At 46.0% G+C, this 24,169-nt stretch overlaps 1 protein-coding gene across 1 annotated transcript in view; it reads right to left on the bottom strand.

The window, feature by feature from the left end:
• GFOD1 (glucose-fructose oxidoreductase domain containing 1) overlaps positions 1–23,545 on the bottom strand; it is a 107,823-nt gene extending 84,278 nt beyond the window's left edge. The window contains exon 1 of the mRNA XM_045003095.1: positions 22,824–23,545. Coding sequence (XP_044859030.1) covers positions 22,824–23,076 — 253 coding nt within the window. The 5' untranslated portion in view covers positions 23,077–23,545. The remainder of the gene's footprint in view (positions 1–22,823) is intronic.
• Positions 23,546–24,169: the final 624 nt, after the last annotated feature.

Here is a 24,169-nt window from a genome sequence, read left to right as displayed (position 1 = left end):
TTCTTATAAGGTACACTCCATTTTGAAACAATTTCAGTATCTTTATGCAATTGGATTCTCTGTATGACATTAAGAATTCTTGCTCTCATGCATTCAGACAGATTGCTGAGATTTAGGAAATATTCTATCAAAACAGCACTTCCTATCTGGTTAATTAGGGTCAGATTGAATCCCCTATGCCCAATGGTCTTAAACGCAGTTATGTTGAACTCCTCATCAAAAGCTGGCCCTCTTCTCTTTCAGTATGGTGGAATAGATGCAAGACCATAATTAAGGTTGCAGCAGATCACATGTAAGATGCATCATTAAAGGTTCTTTTGATGTATCCTTTGTAATCCGATTCAGTAACTAGCAGAGTATCATTAATATTACACTGCAGTCTTCCCTTAAATCTACTGTGAGCTGAATGTCTTTAATCTCAGTGACCCTCTAGCTGTTTATCAAACTGGCAAAATGCATAGAACATCCACAAAGGGAAGCTGAGTGTGGCTGTTTGTAAGAGGGTTTTTCTCCACAGTTTTATTTTGTGCTAGGTCATTAACAAGTACAATCATGGTATGGTGTGACTCAATTGTAAATTACCTCAAGTTCAGCAGCTGAAAGTGCCATATCTGCCTCTTCCCAGTGCCTTGTGACTACTCTGACCCCTCTGTTGCATGTTCTTTTTTTTATGCCCAACACGTACGTGTGTGTGTGTGTGTCAGTCAGTCATAGAATCTCAGGGTTGGAAGGGACCTCAGGAGGTCATCTAGTCCAACCCCCTGCTCAAAGCAGGACCAAACCCAACTAAATCATCCCAGCCAGGGCTTTGTCAAGCCTGACCTTAAAAACCTCTAAGAAAGGAGATTCCACCACCTCCCTAGGTAACCCATTCCAGTTCTTCACCACCCTACTAGTGAAAAAGGTTTTCCTAATGTCCAACCTAAACCTCCCCCTCTGCAACTTGAGACCATTACTCCTTGTTCTGTCATCTTCTACCACTGAGAACAGTCTAGATCCATCCTCTTTGGAACCCCCTTTCAGGTAGTTGAAAGCAGCTATCAAATCCCCCCTCATTCTTCTCTTCTGCAGGCTAAACAATCCCAGTTCCCTCAGCCTCGCCTCATAAGTCATGTGCTCCAGCCCCCTAATCATTTTTGTTGCCCTCCGCTGGACTCTCTCCAATTTATCCACATCCTTCTTGTAGTGTGGGGCCCAAAACTGGACACAGTACTCCAAATGAGGCCTCACCAGTGCTGAATAGAGGGAATGATCACATCCCTCGATCTGCTGGAAATGCCCCTACTTATACAACCCAAAATGCCATTAGCCTTCTTGGCAACAAGGGCACACTGTTGACTCATATTCAGCTTTTCGTCCACAGTAACCCCTAGGTCCTTTTCTGCAGAACTGCTGCCCAGCCATTCAGTCCCTAGTCTGTAGCAGTGCATGGGATTCTTCCATCCCAAGTGCAGGACTCTGCACTTGTCCTTGTTGAATCTCATCATATTTCTTTTGGCCCAATCCTCTAATTTGTCTAGGTCCCTCTGTATCCTATCCCTACCCTCCAGCGTATCAACCACTCCTCCCAGTTTAGTGTCATCTGCAAACTTGCTAAGGGTGCAGTCCACACCATCCTCCAGATCGTTAATGAAGATATTGAACAAAACTGGCCCCAGCACCGACCCTTGGGGCACTCCACTTGATACTGGCTGCCAACTAGACATGGAACCATTGATCACTACCCGTTGAGCCCGACCATCTAGCCAGTTTTCTATCCACCTTACCGTCCATTCATCCAGCCCATACTTCTTTAACTTGCTGGCAAGAATACTGTGGGAGACTGTATCAAAAGCTTTGCTAAAGTCCAGAAATAGCACATCCACTACTTTCCCCTCATCCACAGAGCCGGTTATCTCATCATAGAAGGCAATTAGGTTAGTCAGGCATGATTTGCCCTTGGTGAATCCATGCTGACTGTTCCTGATCACTTTCCCCTCCTTTAAGTGTGTGTGTGTGTGTGTGTGCACCCCTGCCCCCACCCCCCAAAAAAGTGAACACCACACATGAGATTATAAGGTCTGTAACACTTAAAAATGCCCTGAGCTGATTCTTAGCATCTTTTAACACTTGAGCATCTCTAACTGCAGCAGTAGATCTGAACTTGCATGTGTTGACAGAGCTTTTTGCTCAAGGTTGTATTTGCAACTGACAATATATGCTTATTTGCTATTAAGTTGTTTGTTTTCCCACATACCAGCTACTCAGATCTGCCCAGAAATGTACCGACTCCTTTGCAAATGAAGAGGAACAAGCTTTCCGAGCACAGAAAGGACCAAGTCATATACTGAACAGCATAGAATCCTCATTAAAAATAAACACACATCTGCTAGCTGTAGAGCCATCATTGCTGGTATCGAGCTGATTTAATACCATCTCTGCAGCAGCCACTAAATAAGAGCCGAATACCAGACTGACTATATGCAATAATCATCAAAGTCATCTTCAACGGCTAATATAATCCTACAGTGCAGGTTTGTATAATTTTTGGTGGCGCCCAGAATGGGTCCAAGTCCTACCCCCGCCCCACACCTGCCCTGTAAGCCTCTCTCTCTATATGTATGTATGTAAAAATGTGAGGGCTCTGGCAGGGGCTGGTGATAAGGGATTTGAGGTGTAGGAGGGGCTCAGGCAGAGGGTTGGGCTGTGGGGGTGAGGCTGGGGATAAGGGGTTCACATTGCAGGAGGGGGCTCAGGGCTGGGGCAGAGGGTTGGGATGCAGGGGGGTGAGGGCTCTGGCTGGGGGTGTGGGCTCTCGGGTGGGGTCAGGGATGAGGAGTTTGGGGTGCAGACAGGCTACCCTGGGGCTGGGGCCAGAGAGGAGCACTCCCCCTGCCCTCTCCCCGCTGGCAGCAGCAAGCTGTGGGGGAGGGGCCCCCTCTCTTTCTCCCCCCCTCCCCGGCAGCACTCTCGCCTCACATCACTGTCACTGCATGTGCTCCTAGGCCCCCTCTCAGGTCCAAGAAGCCCCCTTGCCTCCCCGTGGTGGGTGCTGGGGGGGAGGGGGGACTGCCATGATGTGCGCACCTCCTCCCCTGCTGCTGCCCCTCACTGTAGCCTCACTGGGGCTGGGGGATGGGGCTGCCCGTTGCCCACCATGGGGCAGGAGCGGTGACGGTGGGCAAGGGGGGGGGCTGTGCTGGTGGAGGGTCCTGCCGGAAAAGGGAAGGGTCCATCTCTCCGAGGCAGAAGGGCAAGGTCAGAGTCAGCCTGCCCTGGCACTAGTGGTTGAGGGGCGCTAGGACCCTGCAGTGGCAGCTGATGCTGGGAGCCGGCAGAGCGGAGTGCAGCACGGAGCTGCAGGGGGCAGCTGCCCAGGGCACAGGCAGGAACGCTCGGGGGAGATGCGGGGGGGGGGGGGTAGCAGACGGGGCAGGGGGAGAGACCCAGCCCCAAACATTGGTGGAGCCAGGCCCCCGAGCCCTGAATATTGCTGGAGCACGGGCACCATGGGCCCAAATAACTCGCCACCCCTGAGCACAGCCACATCTTCACATTGCTCTAATTATTACTCTTCCTCCCCACACTGGGCACTATATGCTTGTGGAGTCCTGTAAGGCTCTCCCTCAACTTTTCCTTCATTTTTTAACCTGACACCACAACCGTGATCCTTCCTCCCTAGAAGATTTGCACTGCAATCAGTTTGAAGGCTGTCCTATAACCAACAGAAATGGGTGCCACTGAGTGAAGTACCTGGCTTGCTTTCAACATTCAAGAGCCTGTGCCTTTTTGAGCTTTTATTGCAGCTATAAAGCCTCCAAGGAAAACCAGCAGGCTAGAGCAGTGGTTCTCAAAGCCGGCCCGCCGCTTGTTCAGGAAAAGCCCCTGGCGGGCTGGGCCGGTTTGTTTGCCTGCCACCTCCGCAGGTTCGGCCGATTGCGGCTCCCACTGGCTACAGTTCACTACTCCAGGCCAATGGGGGCTGTGGGAAGCGGCGCAGGCTGAGGAATGTGCTGGCTGCCCTTCCCGCAGCCCCCATTAGCCTGGAGCAGTGAACTGCAGCCAGTGGGAGCTGTGATCGGCCAAACCTGCAGACGCGGCAGGTAAACAAACTGGCCCGGCCCGCCAAGGGCTTTCCCTGAACAAGCGGCGGACCGGCTTTGAGAGCCACTGGGCTAGAGGAGTAACATACAGGTCTGTCCTTCAGACATTGGAATGACTTTGTGTTCATGGCCTAATTCAGCTAATTCTATTGATGCTTTGTTCATTAGGGATAAAGGAGGGTGTCATAAACCTATGACAGAGGGTCTTATGGTTAAGGCACAGGGTTGAAATCAGGAGACCTGGTTTATATTCCGGTCTTTGTCACCACTTTCCTGTGCGACCTTGGGTGAGTCAATTAACATCTCCATATTTCTGTTACTCAATCCGAACTTCTGAGGGTCTTGAGGCAAAATTCACTGTTGTAAAATGCTTTCAGATCCTCAGTCACAAGATGCTGTAGAAGTATTGCTACTTATTTTTATTGCTTATTTTGTCTATAGAAATAAGGTCACAAATCTTTTGTTCATAAGAGTGGGATGCTTATAATGTAAGTTACTCTTCTCATGTAGCCTCATCTTGGAGTTAGAAAAAGGTCTGGTATAGAGACAGTTTTATCTTAATCACATTTTTCATTTATGTGGCATCTTTCATCCCAGAAGATCAGAGTTCTTCACAAACTCTGGATCAGTTCATCAACTAGTATAAACTGATGTACCTCTATTGACTTCTCCATGGGCTTGCATCCCTGATCATCTTGGGTTCAAAAAAGAATTAGATAAGTTCATGGAGGATAGGTCCATCAATGGCTATTAGACAAGATTGTCAAGGATGCAAGCCCATGCTCCGCGTATCCCTAAACCGCTGATTGCTAGAAACTGGATGACAGGGGATGCATCGCTCAAAATTGCCTGTTTTGTTCACGCTCTCTGAAGCATCTGGCACTGGCCACTGTCAGAAGACAAGATATTGGACTAGATCAGGGTCGGCAACCTTTCAGAAGTGGTGTGCCAAGTCTTCATTTATTCACTCTAATTTAAGGTTTCAGGTGCCAGTAATACATTTTAACGTTTTTAAAAGGTTTCTTTCTGTAAGTCTAAACTATTGTTGTATGTATAGTTATATATTAAAGTAAATAAGGTTTTTAAAATGTTTAAGAAGCTTCATTTAAAATTAAATTAAAATGCAGAGCCCCCCGGACCAGTGGCAGTGACCCGGGCAGTGTGAGTGCCACTGAAAATCAGCTTGCGTGCTGCCTTCGTGCCATAGGTTGCCCACCCCTGGACTAGATATACCATTGGTCTGATCCAGTATGGCCATTCTTATTCCTTAATTCTCATATCCATGGACTGCACATCCTATCATGGCATTTTGAAGCATCTCATTGCAAAATACCTTTCACAATACTAAATAACACAGCAACTTCACACAAAGCAATTAGTCACAAAAGACTTCCAGGTTCTATCACGTGAACCTGCTGAACAACTTTCATATCTATTGCATTAAAAGTACTGAAATGAGCAAGGATTTGCAGAGTCAGCCTGGGATGCAAATAATTTTCTAAATTGACACACAATTTCCCCACTCAGCTGATATTGCCCTGCTGTCTGCACAGGGCCGGCTCCAGGCACCAGCCCAGAAAGCAGATGCTTGGGGCAGCCAACAGAGAGGGGCAGCACGTCCAGCTCTTTGGCGGCAATTCGGCGGAGGGTCCCTCACTCCCTGTCAGAGGGAAGGACCAGCTGCCGAATTGCCACCAAAGACTGAAGCGGCGGCGGTAGAGCTGATCACGATCGTGGCATTTTTTTTTTTTTTCCGCTTGGGGCAGCAAAAACCCTGGAGCCGGCCCTGTGTCTGCATTGTGCTACTAGCCGTTTTCTTTAGGCCATAGTCTGATCTCAGTCATACCAGTGTAAATCAGAAGTATCTCTCCTGATTCACTAGAGCTACTTTAGATTTGTACAAAGTAGCAGAGATCAGAATCTGGCCCTCTGTTTTTATATCTATTAATGTGCATTAACTCAGCCATGATTGCTGATATCAGCTGAGCACTTTCCAGCTGTTCCCTAAGGGGACAGCTTTAACTTGGCTGTGTAGTCATGGCACCAGCCCCCCTGGACAAAGTTGCAGCGCTGTAAAGTGCCAGTGTAGACAAGGCCTACGTTATTTTCTTTCTCACTATATAAAACTGTAGAATTATGTTGCTTATGGACTGAGGAAGTGAAGGGAGGAGGGAATTTCCAGGCACTTTTAAAATAGATGTTTTTCACCTTAGTTTTGGGATAGACATGAGTGTGTCCTCGGTTTTTAATTCACTTTATAGCTTTAAGCAATGTCATTTGATAACTATTTTGTGCATTGTCTGCTCTTGTTTGACTTGACTGTAAGTGTGCAGTTTTGAAAGTTGGTCTGAATAAAGCTTCTTTTTAATGCTTCTGAAGGCTAACACTCTGGGGACTCTCATTAATACAATAATGACCTCTCTTTTTGGCACTTCCTGGCAACTAATGATCAGCTGGAGGCATTGAAGGCTGCCAACCATTCACTGCAAGGAAGTGCCAGACTCAGAGGTCCTTACTGCTGTTATAAGCCATGAAAAATGTAAAAAATAAAAACAATTACCTTTTTTCTGTCTGCTGGACTCAAAGTGTGTATGTTGCTAATGTGGGATTCAAGGCATCAAGTTTTATCCAGCACTTAAAAGGTGGCACAGTAACAGATGAGAAGAGAATTTTACTCCGTGTCAAATAATGGTTTCCTCTTATTAGCAGCATTCATGAATCACATTAATTCACCTGGCTTGTAAAATCCTCAGGGCCGGGAGCATGTTTTGATTTCTCTCTGGTTAGCACCCTGCTCATACCTCTGTGCTACATATGTTCAGTAATAACCCATCTCACTATTATTTGCAGAGTGTCGTCTGTGTGTGCTCGGTGCTGTACAAACATAAAGGAAGTCACAGTCCCTTCTCTAAGGAGTTTATAATCTTAAGCCCCAATTCTCCAACTGAATCTGTGGGGGTGAGCATGAGTTCAATGTGGTTCCTTCCACCAAGGTGGATCCAGTTGTAGAATTGTGTCCAAAATCTGGCACACATGATAAACCAGAGGCAAATTCAATCACCTAGAAGTACAGCTATAAAAAGCACCAATGGGGACCAAGCAGAAATAAGGCCCCTTAAGTCAGTTCCAAGCTCATAATTAGCAGGTGCAGGTTGTCAGTTTCTTGGCTTTTTTTTCTTTTTCGTGTCTGCTTTCCCAGCGTCTAGTCCTAGGTGCTCCCAGATCCCTCACACCCGCCCGCACCCCAACCCGCTGCTCCAGCCCAGAGCCCCCTCCCGCACCCTGAACTCCTCATTTCTGGCCCGGACCAACCCAGAGCCTGCACCCCCAGCCAGAGCTCTCACCCCCTTTTGCATCCCAACCCCCTGAGCCTGCCCAGTGAAAATGAGCGAGTGAGTGAGGGTGGAGAGAGCGAGCGACAGAGGGAGGTGGGATGGAAGGAGTGCGGGGGGGGGCAAGGCCTCTGAGAAGGGTAGGGGCAAGGCCTTGGAGGTGGGGCAGGGCAAGGGTGTTCAGTTTTGTGCAAGTGGAAAGTTAGCAACCCTACTGCCCAAGAATGGGGTCAGACATGGGAATGTGCCTGAGGGTATGTCTACACTACAAGAGTAGTTCAATTCAACTTAATTTGAATTTGTGGAATCGACCTTACGAAGTCGAATTTGTGTATCCACACTAAGGACAGTAATTCGACTTTGTGATTCCACACTAACGGGGCCAGCGTCGACTTTGGAAGCGGTGCACTGTGGGAAGCTATCCCACAGTTCCCGCAGTCCCCGCTGCCCATTGGAATGCTGGGTAGAGCCCCCAATGCCTGCTGGGGGGAGAAATGTGTCAAGGGTGGTTTTGGGTAACTGTCATCATTGAACCGTCAGTCACGCCCTCCCTCCCTCCCCGGAAGCGCCTGCGGGCAATCTGTTCGTGCACTTTTCTGGTCAGTGACAGTGCGGACGCCGCAACACTGCGAGCATGGAGCCCGCTGCAGTTATGGCCGTTTTCACCTCCTCGCACCTTATCGTCCCCCTCTTCCACAGTCAGCTGCTGAGAAATCAGGCTACTTTTCAATGGTGCTGCAAGCACTGGTGGACCATAGGGGACGTTTTATCAACGTCGGGTGGCCAGGCAAGGTTCATGACACGTGTGTTTTCAGGAACTGTGGTCTGTTTAGACACCTGCAGGAAGGTAGTTTCTTCCCGGACCACAAAATAACTGTTGGGGATGTGCAGATGCCTATAGTGATCCTCGGGGACCCAGCCTACCTGCTAATGCCCTGGCTCATGAAGCCCTATACAGGTGCCTTGGACAGCAACAAGGAACTCTTCAAGTACCAGCGAGCAGCGTGACCTGTGACTGTTCAGTTTCTTTACAGAGAAGCTGAACCTGCCCCTGTTTCTTTACCCAGTTACTGTTGACTATCCTCTGCAGTTACATACCCCGTTCACCCCATTTTCCCCACTTCCAACACATGTGTAAAAATAAAATACATGTTCCATTGTTACTTAAGAAAGGTTTCTTTATTAATGACTTTGCATTAAAGGGTTGAAACTGGGACGCAGACTGTGCTGGGTAGGGTGTGCGGTGATGTAAAGACCGCCTCTGAACTCGAGGAATGACAGGCTCCTGCTCCTAGAGCGGTCCGCAGTGCCGGACTGGTTGTTTCAACAGAGCCTGTCATCCCTCCTTTTTGGGATTCTGTGTGCAGGGGCTATGTGACCTTGTGGCGGAGGAGGACAGATACAGATTCCTCTGCTGCGTGACTCAGCGGTCCAGGACAAGGACTGCTGCATAAGATCTGTAACCGCCCTCTCCCGCTACAAAGTCACATCCCCCCCACCCACACAGAACCTGGAAACCACCTCCCATACCGACCAGGGTGCCTACTGACTGCACTGTGTGTGTGACCTGCTGCTGATCCTGCCCCCGTGTCTGTACCCTGGTAAAGGTGACTGTCCTGTCCAATTACCAACCCCCTTCCCCCCCTTCAAACACAGTCTCCTCTAAAAGAACATGACGGAAACAGTAATTAACAGAAAAGTATTTTTTATTATCAACTAGCCAGTTAGGGGATGAAACTGGGACGGGGGCTTGGGTGAGGCGGGAAGGAAAGGACTTCTCAAAATTTAGGGTATGAGAGCTTTTGGGTACTTGAGCACTCTGCTGGGGTGCAGTGACAGTTTTAACGCCTCCTGGCGCCCCTCCTTCTGGTTATTTTGGGTGAGGGGGCTATGGGACTTTGTGGCGGGGGAGGGCGGTTGCAGATACACTGCAGGGGGGTTCTGTCCTCCTGCCTGCGGTCCTGCAGAACATGCACAAGGCGCCGGAGCGTGTCCGTTTTCTCCCTCATTAGTCCAAGCAGCGTTTGAGTCGCCTGCTTGTCTTCCTCATGCCACCTCTCCTCCCGTTCGCTGTGTGAGCGCTGGTACAGAGAGAGGGTCTCCCTCCACTGGCACTGCTGGCTGATGTGGCTGATCAGAACATCCAAGCTCGGACTGCTGTCCAGAGCGTCAACAGAGTGGTGCAGTGTGGGATAGCTCCCGGAGCTACTAAGGTCGATTTCCGTCCACACCTAGCCTAATTCGACATGGCCATGTCAAATTTAGCGCTACTCCCCTCGTCGGGGAGGAGTACAGAATTCGAACTAAAGAGCCCTCTATGTCGAATTAAATGGCTTCCTGGTGTGGACAGGTGCATGGTTAATTCGAATTAACGCTGCTAAATTCAAATTAAAGTCCTAGTGTGGACCAGGCCTGAGAGACCCAGAGATAGGAACAGTGACCGGTTACTACCCAGATGGCTTAGAAGTATATGGGATTTTGTGGTTGGGTCCACTCACCAGAGAGGCTACAGGGACAGGTTGCAACATACAGGTTGTTGAATGTATTACAAGGACATCCTTTCTCCAAAATGTTCATTAGACACTAGGTGTGGGGGGTTGTTTGACATCTGACAATGGCAGGGAGGGATTGGGGAAAGACAAGGTTTAGACAATGTAAAGTCAGTGCATTATTTGCATAATGTAAACAGATTTTTTTTATCTTCTTATTCAATTATAATTTGCACAAAAAAGGGAGTCACTGCAGCTAATGGAATTACATCAGGAATTAATTTGGTCATCAATCTTGTTTTAAACTTTGAACTTAGAAATCCAGTGGTTAGGGCGCTAGCCGAGCACTTGGGAGTTGTTTAATCCCCTGCTCTGCCTTGAACAAGTCAATTAATCTCTCTGCCTCGGTTTTCTATCTGTGAAAAGGGGATAATAGCAATTTCCTACCACACAGGGTGTTGTGAGGACTCATGCATTAAAGACTGTGGGGTACTCAGATGCTATGGTAATGGGGGGGATATGGGTTGAAGACTCACTACAACTAGTTAATAGACTGTGTAGACGCAGGTGGAAAGAACAAGTCAGCTGTACCTGGATGATGCTTCAGTTAGAAGGAAGATCTGATCTGGAGTAAAAGATGAAGAAACAGAGTAACCTCACTTATTTAAATGGCTCTATAAATCATAGTAAAGTAACAGAACTGTGTTTTTAAAGATGATTTTATTTAGCTTAGCTAAGCGAGGTCAGGGCTAGTGAAATGCCAAATTAACCACCCCAGAGCTGAGTTTCATTTTCTAATTTAATACATTAAAAATCTCAATCAATATACAGCTGAGTCCACTTAATATCAACTTCCTGATTTATCTAAATCAATACAATGCACTGTTAGGAGTTGTCTACACATACAATTTGCACTGCTCTGTAACTATACTAGTATACTTAAGCAATACAACCCCATTTTCCCCACTTCATAAACATGTTTATACTGGTATAGCGTATTCCCATACGGGAAGGAGAATAACCTATACCAGTATAAGGCATTATACCAAGATAACTGCACCCACGCCAAAGGTTGTACCGTTATAACTATTATGCTAAAAAAAAACCAACCACACCCCTAACCAGTGTAATTATATGGGCACAAATCTGTGCAGACCAGGCCTTAAACCACTTTAAGAGTGTCAACACAAGGGAGTTGCACCAATTTGGTTAAATCAGTAAAACGTTGTAGACTTTAAGTGTGCACAGTGTCTACTACAGTGGGACTATGATCTTTGATTGCTGACTCCTAGGAGCTACTGAAACATGAATAATAAAGTAGGAAACATGCTTCTGCTGTGGTGATTTCATCCTCAGCTTGAAGAAATCCAGATCACTTGTCTTCAAATCCTGGTAAATATAGTGGCAAACTGATGACACTGAATGGTCTTGGCTATACAGATGAGCTGGAATCTAAAGCATTTAATGGAAAATACCAGCCTTATCTACACCAAGGATTTGTCCTGATTTTTAGGCAGTGGTACTCAGATCCCACTAATTGCAGGGGGGAAATCCCTAAGACATATGGGATAATAAACTGCATTTGCACCAGTGCAATTTACCTGAGTTCCAAGCAGTAGTAAACAGCACCCATGCAAATTACAGGTCATAGAGGTTTATCTGGGCTGCACTGGGCCAGCTACATCAGTGGATATCCACCAAGTCAAAGCAACATCTCATACTCTAAAGCAGGGGTAGGCAACCTATGGCACGGGTGCCGAACGCGGCACTCGAGCTGATTTTCAGTGGCACTCACACTGCCCAGGTCCTGGCCAACAGTCCGGGGGGGCTCTGCATTTTAATTAATTTTAAATGAAGCTTCTTAAACATTTTGAAACCTTATTTACTTTACATACAACAATAGTTTAGTTATATATTATAGACTTACAGAAAGAGACTTCTAAAAATATGGCACGCGAAACCTTAAATTAGAGTGAATAAATGAAGACTCGGTACGCCACTTGTGAAAGGTTGCCGACCCCTGCTCTAAAGAGTCAAAGTGCTTTCAAAAAGAAGAAATCTAGAAGTGACAATAGCAGGGAGCTTGTAAATCTTGAAAGTTTACTTTTCAAAAGGATTGTCATTGGTTTAATTTATCTATACATTCCTCCTTAATTACGCTGCTTAGAATTCTTCCAAAACCTAAAATCAGAGGCACAGCACTAGTACTTTATCTACAGAGCTCTTACATAAATACAATGTATTGTCCTTTATCTGTACCACTCAGCCACCAGCGCCAAAACATGAAGAAAAAATCCTTTGAGGTAAACTTCTGAAGTAGAGTCAGTGAATTTAGCATTACAATGGGTGTGAGGACTAGCCACAAATTCAGAATGAAGGCAGAAGGCAAGCAAGATAAATATCTGGGTAAACTAAGGCCTGGTCTATCTATACATAGTTTTTATACCAGTATAACTATGTTATTGGGGGAGGAGGTGATTTGTATTTTTAATCAAAACAGTTAAATCAGTACAACTCCTAGAGAGGACTCAGTTATACCAGAATAAGGTGCCTTTTTACCAATAGAACTTATTCCCCTTCCCATATAAGAATAAGTTATTGTAAGAACTTTTAGACAAGTATAACTGTGCCCACATGATTGGGATCGTGCCGCTTTAACTATGCCAATGTAGTTTGTGTGTAAACAGAGCTGGGGATTTGTTGAATAACAGAACTGAGAACAACCTCTATTATAATTTTAATAGTACTAACTAATAAAACACTTTGAGATACAGCTTGTATGAAAAAGGATTTACAAAATAAAGGTGCATTATACTGTACTGTTGCTATTTATTTTGCTTAGCGCTGACCATGTGCTCAATCTTGTAGAAGACGTGCAGATAAAGGAGATCCCTGCCTAAAGAGCTTACAGTGGAAGGCCTTGTCTATGCACAATATTACCTGATTCAGGAACTGGTGCAGATCACCATCAGTGGCCCTACAAGTAGATAAGGGCAAGTCATGGTTTGCCCCAACTTAGCTAATCACTGTTTCCCAATTCCTAAAGCCTTGTCCACACTAAGGTAGAAATGTTTTGTAAGATACCAGAGTTAGCATCAGTTCAGTTGAATCTGTATTAGCCGGCCCATCTACACTGGGGCTCTCAATGGTGCTATCTGGCTCTAGTAGCCATTTTCAGCACCATGTCAAATAAACCCATTCAGAAGACGTCAGAGAGCCAGCTAAACTATGGCTTGTCTACACTGGCAATTTACAGCACTGCAACTTTCTCGCTCAGGGATGTGAAAAAACACTCCCCTGAGCGCAGCAAGTTTCAGCGCTGTAAAGCAACAATGTAGACAATGCCCAAGCACTGGGAGCTATGCTTCTCGTGGAGGTGGGCTTTTTAGAGCACTGGGAGAGCGCTCTGCCGCGACCACACAAGCCACGTTAAAGCGCTGCCAGTGTAGACTAGCCCTATGCCTCCCAATGCTGCTAATCCACTGTTAGCAATGGTGGGTGTGACAGATGTGGGAATATCCTGGAAAAATCTTGTTGAATTAAGTTTAAGTATCTTTGGAGTCCATTGTATTCAATGCAAAGGTTATGTATTATTGTGGGCCTGGATGATAAACGGACTCTATTGAACAATGTGGCAGGGAAGAATGGTCTTTTGGGACACTGAGTGAAGTGGATTTCCTGGGAAATATCTAGGGGGAGGTGAGTGCAAATTCCACCCTTCCCTGGTTACAGGAAAACCCAAGCTTTAGCCATTACAGCTTAAGGAAGGGACCACTGTCTTTTGATTATCTGTTCCTAGAATCTGAAGATCAAAGGCCCAGGTATAAAGGAAAGACTAACCTATGCATGAGTGTGCTTGTTCTGAACTGAGGCTGTTATGAACTTGTAACCACAGGAAAAACTCCTTGGTGTGATTTGAAGTACTGACTTCTAACAGAGCCCCTGCTGAAGTTGGGGAGGTGATTTCTGGTAAGCTTATTAGCACGTGTGTTGGTTCTTTTATTGTTACTGTATATGTTTTCTGTCAAATGCTTTCACTTTAAGGATAAATGTGCTTGATTAGAAAGGCCTGTATGGTCATTTATAACTGTGGGCAATTACACTGTTCATAGACACTAAAGAGAAAGCAAAGCGCAGACACTGGCCTGCTTAGGGCTTGACTACCCTTGCGAGTTACAGTGTATTAAAGGAGCCCCGGGCACACCAGCTTACTCCCTGTCCACACTGGCAAGGCATGTAGAGTGCTCTGACTCCACGGCTAGAGCGCTCCTGGTACTCCACCTCGGCGAGAGGAATAACGTTTGCTGCGCCCCCGCTGGAGCGCCGCAGCACCAGTGTGAACAGGGTGTTCCATTACTGCACTCTGATCGGCCTCCGGAAATGTCCCATAATCCCCTTAAGTCAAGTGGCCACTCTTGTCATTGTTTTGGATATGCCATCTGAAAGCTCCATTTGACAGCCGGCTGCTTATCTGCTCCGAGACAAGGCAACCATTAGTGTGGAATGCTGTGTGTGAGAGATAGAGGTGGGGGGGAGGTCTGCTGCTGTCTGAACTTACAAGACAGCATGCTGACATGCTCAGCTCCTCAAAACCCCACTCTTTCTCCCCTCACATACATACAACACATTCCCTGTCACACTCCACCCCACCCCCATTTGAAAAGCACGTTGCAGCCACTTGCATGCTGGGATAGCTACCACAATGCACCGCTCTCTGTGGCCGTTGCAAGAGCTGCTAATGTGGCCACGCCAGTGCATTGGCAGCTGCCAGTGTGGACAGACTACAGCACTTTCCCTACTGCGCTCTACAAAGGCTGGTTTAACTCAAAGCGCTCTACATCTGCAAGTGTAGCCATGCCCTTAGTCAGGAGTGAGGAGAGAGACACAGGTCTCCACCCAAGAGAAGTGATGGCAGGGGAGCTGGGAGCCTAGAATTGGTGCCTTTTGTGGACTGTGAGGGGGAAATACAGGTGCAGTTGCCCTGAACTGTGACAGTGAGAATGTGTTGAAAGGATTCCCTTGTGTAGTCAAGGCTCCCAGATGCATCTGCATTAAGACTTTTCATGCCACTGATCTACAACCAATGAATCTCTGCCAATGGTAATGATGATGGGGAAAAATGTCTGTCCCTGTATACATTAGTACTGCCACTGTTGCTAACACCAGTGGAGCTGGACTAATACTAGACCAATGATGCAAAAAGTGCTAGTGTACGGAGAAGGCCTTCACTACAAGCACAGGTGGTAGTAACTTTGCTCAGCTACCCCAGAGGTTGTGATGATGGGAAGGAGGGGACGATGCTATATGTTATCTACATGAGAGAAATGTATTGTTCTAAGAATTCATCTGACATCCTAGTATGCTTGTAAAACACTTTGGGCCTAATCTTCTGTTACATTTGTTGACTAATCTATGCTGGCTAGCATATAAATATATATCATATTAATAATATATATATATATTATCAGCACTATACATATATTAGTATGGATTAAGCACCAATATCATAAAGCACAAATATTGTAACAGTGATATAGCCTAAACTGGCCCATACCCTAATCCTCTTCTCTTATGCTAAGTAACCTATAATGCCTTGGATTTGCTGAAGTAAGCATTTGACATAAGTAGATAGGAAACTTGTCAAAATCAAGATACATTCATACTATGTCTTAGTACAAACTAGGGAAGTACCAGTAACTGGAACGCTAGTATCGAAAACAAAGATAAGGAAGGAACAGAACAAGAAGTTACGGAACTGGGACAAAACTCATGGGTTGAATTTTAGTGACCTGTAAAGGGGTGTAGCTTGTAACATCATCATATAAATAATCCCAGCTGAAATGTGTAACTTTGGGAGCACACCTTATGTGTAAGGAGAATGTAACTTCTTTGCACAGGATCGCTCTTTGGAGACTGGTATCATATAGAACCTTTTTCCTGTGCCATGCTAATAAACCTGACTGACACTGCTTACTTGGTCTCTTGGGTATATTTTATAATGAACCAAAGTATGGTGAAGCAATCGACTATACAATTTATTAACACTTTGTGCCTTCATTTACAGTGGTGCAAAATGCTACTATTCTGACTTGGTATGGTTTTACACGGACTTAGCACTGATGTGAATGACTTCACAATGAAGTTCACATACATGCAAGTACACCAACCAGTTTCTAAGCATTCTGTAAAGCCTTGTCTACACACAAGTTATACCACTTTCGCTGCACTGGTGTAGTTAGGCAGTACAACCCTAGTGCTAGCATGGATACAGTTATTTCCATATGAAAAGGGAATATGCCATATGGGTATACGGCACCTTTCTATCGGTATAACTAAGTTCACATAAGGGGTTCTACCAGTATAACTATTTGAGTAAAAAAAAAAATCGTACCCATAACCAAAATAGTTATACTGGTACAAAACAGGACTTTGACTTTGTTGGAACAGACTACACTCTGCAGTTCTAAGAACTGCTTCAGTCAAAATTATTTCCATCTAAACTGGTTTAGTGCCAGTGTGGGTGGGAGCTAGCTGAAACAGTGCAACTATTTTTCCTGCTACTGCCCTGGTAGCCTTCGGAAGCCTCTGGAATTCTGGGAGCTAAGCCCGGAATTGTGGGATCGGTACCCAGAGGACACTGCAAATTAAATGGTTTGGAGCAGTACTAGTTTGGACAAAACTGCATCAACTCAGACCAATTCAGCGTGGCTAGAGTGGATTCAGCTAACTGTACTTAAATTGGTTTAATACAACTGCTTCCATTAAAACTGGTGTAATTCTCTAATGTAGAGAAGTCTCCAACTTTCAATGTTTTTACCAACAAGTGAGTCAGATGGTGGAGGATGCCAAAGCCTTGTCTACTCTAGAATTCCCACCAGTGCTGTTCCTCCTAGAGCAACTGAACTGGAGCAGCACCAATGGGAGTTTTCCCCACTAAAATTTTGTAATGTAGACAATGTCAAAGACAAATACAGAGAAAACAGGACAATGTGGGAAATCCAGAGAAGTATCCATGATTTGAGGGACAGAAAGGAGAGGACACAGAGGAGAGTGGGTTATTGTTGTTGGTGTTCAAGCACAAGCCAGGGCTACCATTGTTGTTATGAACTCATGACTGTAGCTACTGATTTACATTGTATATGGATCATATACAGTAGTATTTTCCCTGAGTAAATCAGCATCTTGACAAGTCCACAGGTACAATCCTGCTGTATTCCAGCAGGAGGTTTGCTTGAATAATGATGAGTTGGAAGGACTGCATGATTGGACCACGTATCACTAAAAGAGTTGGTTACCTTTTCCTGTAATACACATTGTTTGTTCAACTGGTATTGAGTATGTAAGCTGATGGCCAATGTATTGTTTGCTTTGATTTCCTAGTAGGTAGCTTGTGCAAAATGGGTACCGCTCACAACTACTCCTGGCTGTGCTGTTTAAAGGTGGATTGCTTTTTGTCTAACTTTTTCATTTGTCATATGATTGACATAACTCAAGTTTAATATTCTGCAAAGTCATCTGTTTACCAAGCACAAGATATTCTACTCAGTGTCCTTGCTGCTGGGCCACATTTATACTGACTATAGCAGGACAGATACTACATTGCTATTAATAAATAATTATGCTGTTTGCCTTAATAGAGCCTCTCATCCCAAAGGACTCCAAACCTTTTTACAGACAATGGATCAAGTTCTACCACAGTTACAACTATGCAATTGCTTAACAGGGTTAAATGGGTATCAAGGAAGGTGCAAATTAATTATAGATTAGATTCATGAATCACTTCACTACCACTGAAGTTACCTCTACTTCTGGGGTAGACGTGCTGCCAATATTTTGGTACCAGACTGAGGTCCTGACCTGGCTGGCCTCTAGGTGCTACTGCAATATAAATGTTTAATAATGTTTAGACTATATTCCTGAAAAATATACTGTAAATATTTAGAGCACAGCAGAGTGTTTAATCTGCATAATGTGAAATGAGAGAGGAGGCAAAGACCTTATCAGAGGAGCTGGGGACAACCCCCAGTGATATATTTCAAAAATATCTAACACTAGATACATTCCAAAGGCAAAACATTTTCTCCTTAAGATATTTACATGAACCCTGGGAATAAGTCATCTCTGGCAGGAATGGTTTAGCAGCACCCACACAGTGGGGGAATTCCAGCAGAGACAGAGAAATGACCCCAACTCTCCTTTAAATGTACAAGTGACATTTTAACAAGGATTTCCCAGGAGCCACCTCAGGTACATCATGCAGCAGCTGTTTAGCAGTACACAGTAATACTACACAACAGTTTCAGGCAAGGACTGAGGAATATCATATTTAATACATTGTCAGAATTCATGTATTGACAATTTTTAACTGGGTGGAAAGTTAGAACTCTTTCCAGAGGGATAAAATCATGTTGCTAGTACCGGTAACTCTTCTAGTGCTGAATGCTAACGAGTTTTGAAAGCACATTGTCTTTCTGTCTAGACTTGCTCTGCCCCACCTCTCCTAACCCTGCATTAGCACCAGTGTTATACCCAGGGTGCGTTCATATTGCAGTTGTAGGCAAGTAGTAGAAGAGCAAATTGCTTCCAGCTCATGGAAAAAGAACATGAAAACATGTTGGCACAAGTACCCCACGCTTGCCAAGACCAGTGAGAAACAACAGAGTTCATATTAAATACTAGAACGGGCCTCCATGGTCATTCAAGCTTTGATCTATCTTTCTTCAAAAGGGAAGTCAATTGTGAGATTATTTCTTTATTTGGTATTTGTATTATCCTAATGTCCAGAGGCCCCAGCTAACACTAGGTTTCCATTGTGCAAGATGTGTACAAGCAAAGAGCAAGGGACAGTCCCTGCCCACAAGATCCTATGATTTAAACAGACAAGGCAGACAAAAATGGTTTTACTATCCCCATTTTACATATAGGAACCAAGACCCATGGAGTTTGATTTTTTTTTTCCACACAGAAACTGGACTCAGACCACCAACTCATTTCACAAAGGAACAGCCCTGGATTTGAAACAACTTGTTGTCTGTTCCTAAAGCAGGCTAGCTCTGAACCATCTCAGGCCTGGGCCACACTACCTCAAGGAGCAGTTCCACCTGCAGGTCAAAATGGTGGAAGCATGGTAAAGATAGGGCACAAGAATTTTTATCTTTGTGTTGTATAAACCAGGGTTAAGCAGCACAGCTGTAAGGACACCCACATCAATCTACACCAGAGCTATCTTCAAGGACCTGTATCAGAAAGAGACCAGCAGTGGGGAAAGTGATGTAAATTCCCAGTGTAAAAAGGCCCTAGAGGTGATAGTGAAATACTGTGTAACCAGTGCTTTCTGCCATCCAGTTCCCCAAGTTTTCATACTGAAAACAAAACAACCCATTATTTGAGGTGAAAGGTCCATGTTTCATGACAAACTATTGCTACACAGAAATACACTATGGGTAGAAGAAAGGTGTACTCCCCTACAGGCACATTACAGAGCTCCAGCAGCAACAGGATAAACCAGAATGGATTTCTGTATAGAATAATACTGGAGAAACTCCTATGTCCCTCCGGCTTTACTGCCATAATCCAGGACAGCACTGTTTATTTTCAGTCCTTGTTACAGACTAATTCACCAAGTTAAACTCTGAGGTATCACTAAATCCTATCAGTGACTACCTTACAATACAAATGTTTCTTGCAGCCAAAGGTGAAGCATGAAGACGGAAACAAACAAAGGGAAAAATAAAGAAGAGATAAAAACCCATTTACTTTCTTTGTGTCAGTGGCTGACAATTTCCACCAGGCTACACTGGCACCCTGAGCAGAGGTGGAAGTTTGAGCCCATTTCACCAGCTCAGGGAACATTTATGGACCTTCTTATTTCAGAAATAGTACACTCCACCTTCCAAAAATTGAGACTCCAATGACTCAGAGAAAGTCATCACTCTCTAAGCCATTTTACAGTATTTGAATCCACAAGGATTTTCATTTTTGCAGAACTAATGCCTGAGTTTAAAATCAAACTGCTCTCGAAGAGTGAGGGCAGGAAGTGCTAATAGATAAAAAATATATTTCTGTAAATAATGTTTTTAATATTTACATCTTATATTGCATGCCATTGTAACCCACACACTTCTTGGGTGTGGTGTTCTGTCTCCTCTAGTGGCACCGAGACCACATAGCATTTAATGGGTCTGCTACAGCTTTAACTCATGCAGTAGAGGTTCATGCATGTAGCTTCAGAGGTTCCAGGTTTGACCCCAACCACCAGAGTTTGTCGGTGTTACACCGGTACCTTATATCATGCTCAGATCTCCTATGTAGGCATTCTTCCTTTAAAGACTGAAAATGCCCATTGATACTAACATCACTAATGTAACTTAGTATTGCTATGCTTTCTAGTAGCAATGTAATACTGTAATACTATGATGCAATACATAGTCATGGCAATCAGCCCACAGAACAGCAGAAAGAAACTAAATAGCCACTATTTGATTTGTTTACCTCAACATACCTTTGTCAGTTACAAAGATGACTCAACACATTTTCCCTAATTTACATTCTCTCATTTACATTTAGAGGGCCAAAGTCTGATTTCAGTGACACTGGTGTAAATCTGAGAGTAACTCCACTAAAGTCAACCTTGTTAGAAAAACAAATACTTTACATAGGAGGCTATGAAGTTAGGGTGATCAGCTGTCCTGATTTTATAGGGAAAATCCCAATATTTGGGGCTTTGTTTTATATAGGCATCTATTACCCCCCATCCCTGTCCCAATTTTTCACACTTGCTATCTGATTACCCTACACAAAGTCAATGGGGTAAATCCAGTTTACACTAGTGTAAATGAAAGCAGAATTTAGGCCACAGTTTTTATGTGTGTTAAAGTATAATTAAATCCAAAGATTATTTTTATAAGTGTTTGCCTATTTTTCAGTCCTTTCTTTGTATATGATGTTGATTAAGGCTCCTGTGTAAAAATATTTCCTCGCTGGTGCTTTGACTACACTTAGCGCTTCAAAGCGCTGCCGCGGCAGCGCTTTGAAGTGTAAGTGTAGCCAAAGCCTAAGTGTCAGTTTCCTGCTTGCTTCGCTGCTTTGCATCTGTGTCAAGTATCAGAGGGGTAGCCGTGTTAGTCTGGATCTGTAAAAGCAGCAAAGAGTCAAAACGTCCGTTAGGCTATGGCTACACTTGCACTTCAAAGCGCTGCCGCGGCAGTGCTTTGAAGCACTAAGTGTAGTCAAAGCGCCAGCCCTGGGAGAGAGCTCTCCCAGCGCTGTCCGTACTCCACCTCCCTGTGGGGAATAACGTACAGCGCTGGGAGCCGCACTCCCAGCGCTGGGGCTTTGACCACACTGGCGCTTTGCAGCGCCGCAATTTGCAGCGCTGGAGAGGATGTGTTTTCACACCCTGCTGCAGCGCTGCAAATTTGCAAGTGTAGCCATGGCCTTAGTCTATAAGGTGCCACAGGATTCTTTGCTGCTTTACATCTGTTGATCTTTGTGCCCTGCTCAGGTTATTTTTTAGGATTATTGTATAAGACACAACCTTCCAAATGTGCAAGGTGCTAAGCTGTCATTTAACACAAAGAGTAAATGGTGAATGGTTTCTCTGGTGCCGCCCTATGCACATATGAAAACTCCTGATTATTTTCTCCCTCTTATCATGAAACAGATGTTTTTCCCCATTTTGAACCTAACCTTTGAGACACTATTAGGGCCTGATCTTGACAGGTGCTGAGCATCCAGGCCTTGTGGGGATGAGGATGAGGCCCCCATGGATGAAATCCTGGTCTATTGAAGTCAATGGCAAAACTCCTACTGAAGTCAACTGGGCCAGAATTTTACCCCATAATTAGGGCCCTACCAAATTAATTGCCATGAAAAACACGTCACAGGCTGTGAAATCTGATCTTCCCCCCTGAAATTTGGTCTTTTGTGTGCTTTTACCCTATGCTATACAGATTTCAGAATCATGGGGGAGACCAGCATTTCTCAAACTGGAGGTCCTGACCCAAAAGGGAGTTGCAGGAGGTCACAAGGTGGGCGGGTCACAGGATTGCCACCCTTACTTCTGTGCTGCCTTCAGAGCTGGGGGGCTGGAGAGCAGTGGCTGTTGGCTGGGTGCTCAGCTCTGAAGGCAGCATCGCTGCAGCAGCAGCGCAGAAGTAAGGGTAGCAGTACCGCACCCCCCACACACACACACACAAATAACCTTGTGACCCGCCCACAACTCCTTTTTCGGCCAGTATCCCTACTGTAAAATTTCAGATTTAAAAAGCTGAAATCATGAAATATACAATTTTTCAAATCCAATGGCCATGAAATTGACCCAAATGGACCATGAATTTGGTAGGCCCCTACCCATAACGTTGCCTAGTAACTAGTTTCAACATCAAGCATTTAAAAGTGAACTCTTTCAACACTCTGAAAAACGAGAGATGGGAAACATTGCTTCCTAAAAACTTCCAGTATGTTGCCTTAGCGAGGTGTCTGATACAAACGACTGATGACATCTCAAAACCCATGCATCCAAATCTCAAAGACAGTGACAGCTTTAATAATCCCACATTTTAGCACTAAATCATCTCTGTTTCAGTAATCCTAAAATACCAAAAATAGTGCTTCAATAACTCCACCTCCCCAGCAGGGCTTCCTACAGGACACTAACACAATCCAGCTCGCTCGCTCGCTCGCTCTCACACACACACACACACCCCTCTCCTTGAATTGACTGATTTATTTACGCACAGGGAAAAGCTCCGAGGGGAGACCTCCACAAGCGCAATGGGTGGCCACAGATGCTCCTCCCATCCCCAGCCATGGGGATCCCGCACATGCTCCCCGACCCCCGGAGATGCTTCCCGAGCAGCCCTAGTCGGAGGGGGAAGGAGACGCAGGGAGGAAAGGGCGTCCGGGTGGGACTCACTCACCCAGGGTTTTGACCGCGATCTGCCTGGTGAGCGGCGGCGGCAGGTTGATGCAGACCAGGTCCACGTCCTGGTGCAGCAAGACCTCGTCTATCCGGCTGGTGTAGAAGGGGACGCTCATCTCCTTGGCCAGCTCCTCCGCCTCCTCCTGGGTCCGGCCCCAAATCGCTTTGACCGAGAAGCCCTCGTCCTTCAGCAGCGGGATGATGACCCGGGCGGTGAGGCTGGTGCCGAACACCCCCACCCCGGGCAGCATGGCTGCTGCTCTCTGCCCCTGGCCGGCTCGGCGGCCCCCTTCCCCCCGTGGGCGCCCTCCGCCCCTGCCGGAGCTGATAAGCGCCGCGGCAGCGAGCGGCACTGCAAGGAGCGATCAGACCCAGCCCAGCGCCGCCGCCGCCCCGGGAAGGGGGACACGCCGCCCCCGAGCCCAGCAGCAGTGGCTGGCCCGTCGCCTGGCAGCTGGCCCCTGCTGCGCCCCGCGGCTCCCGGAGCGGCTCAGCAGCAAAGCAGCGGCCCCAGATGCTGCCCCCAGCTTGCCCTCCATACCCGGATCATCACACAGCCCAGGGCGCCTCTCTTCCCCACCCCACGCACCCGGCTGCTCTTCCCCGGCCAGCTACCTCTCCAGCCAGCGCCACGGGAAATTGCTGGGCAGCCAACAAGTTGTATAGTGAGGAGGAAGAGGCAGCAGCCTGAACCTTAATCTGCATCTGCCATGTTCACCACAGAGCACTCCTGCTCACTGCGAGAAAAGGAGGAGTTTTGCTGTCACCTACAGCTTTCCTGCAACGCCCTCTTTAGAGCTCACATGTCATTGGCCACCACTCTGGTTTCTTTCCCAGTGCAATCGAAAAATAGCACCAATTGGCTGGCATGCCCTTACCAGGGGGCAGCAGAGTGCTGGTGGCACTAGATGGGGCAGCAGGCTATAGAAGCAGGCAGAAGGATGGGCTTCTAGTGTACCTAGTATCGGAGGGGTAGCCCTGTTAGTCTGGATCTATAAAAGCAACAAAGAATCCTGTGGCATCTTATAGACTAACAGACGTTTTGGAGCATGAGCTTTCATGGGTGAATACCCATTTCCTCGGATGCATGTAGTGGAAATTTCCAGGGGCAGGTGTATATATATGAAAGCAAGAAGCAGGCTAGCGATAAGGAGGTTAGTTCAATCAGGGAGGATGAGGCCCTCTTCTAGCAGCTGAGGTGTGAAAACCAAGGGAGGAGAAAGTAAAGTTGTACCTAGATCCTGAAAGGCTGGTTTTCCTCAGTTCCTCTCCCCTCCCTCACTCTTTCACCACCCCCTATCCAGCTGCTGCAACCCTCTCCCCTGGGGCTCAGGGCTTGTTAGG

The sequence above is a fragment of the Mauremys mutica genome, chromosome 2, assembly GCF_020497125.1.
Source record: "Mauremys mutica isolate MM-2020 ecotype Southern chromosome 2, ASM2049712v1, whole genome shotgun sequence".
In the NCBI taxonomy this organism is placed as follows: domain Eukaryota; kingdom Metazoa; phylum Chordata; order Testudines; family Geoemydidae; genus Mauremys; species Mauremys mutica.
Note: the sequence above shows the minus strand (reverse complement) of the source record. Positions and strands in the feature narration are given on the sequence as shown.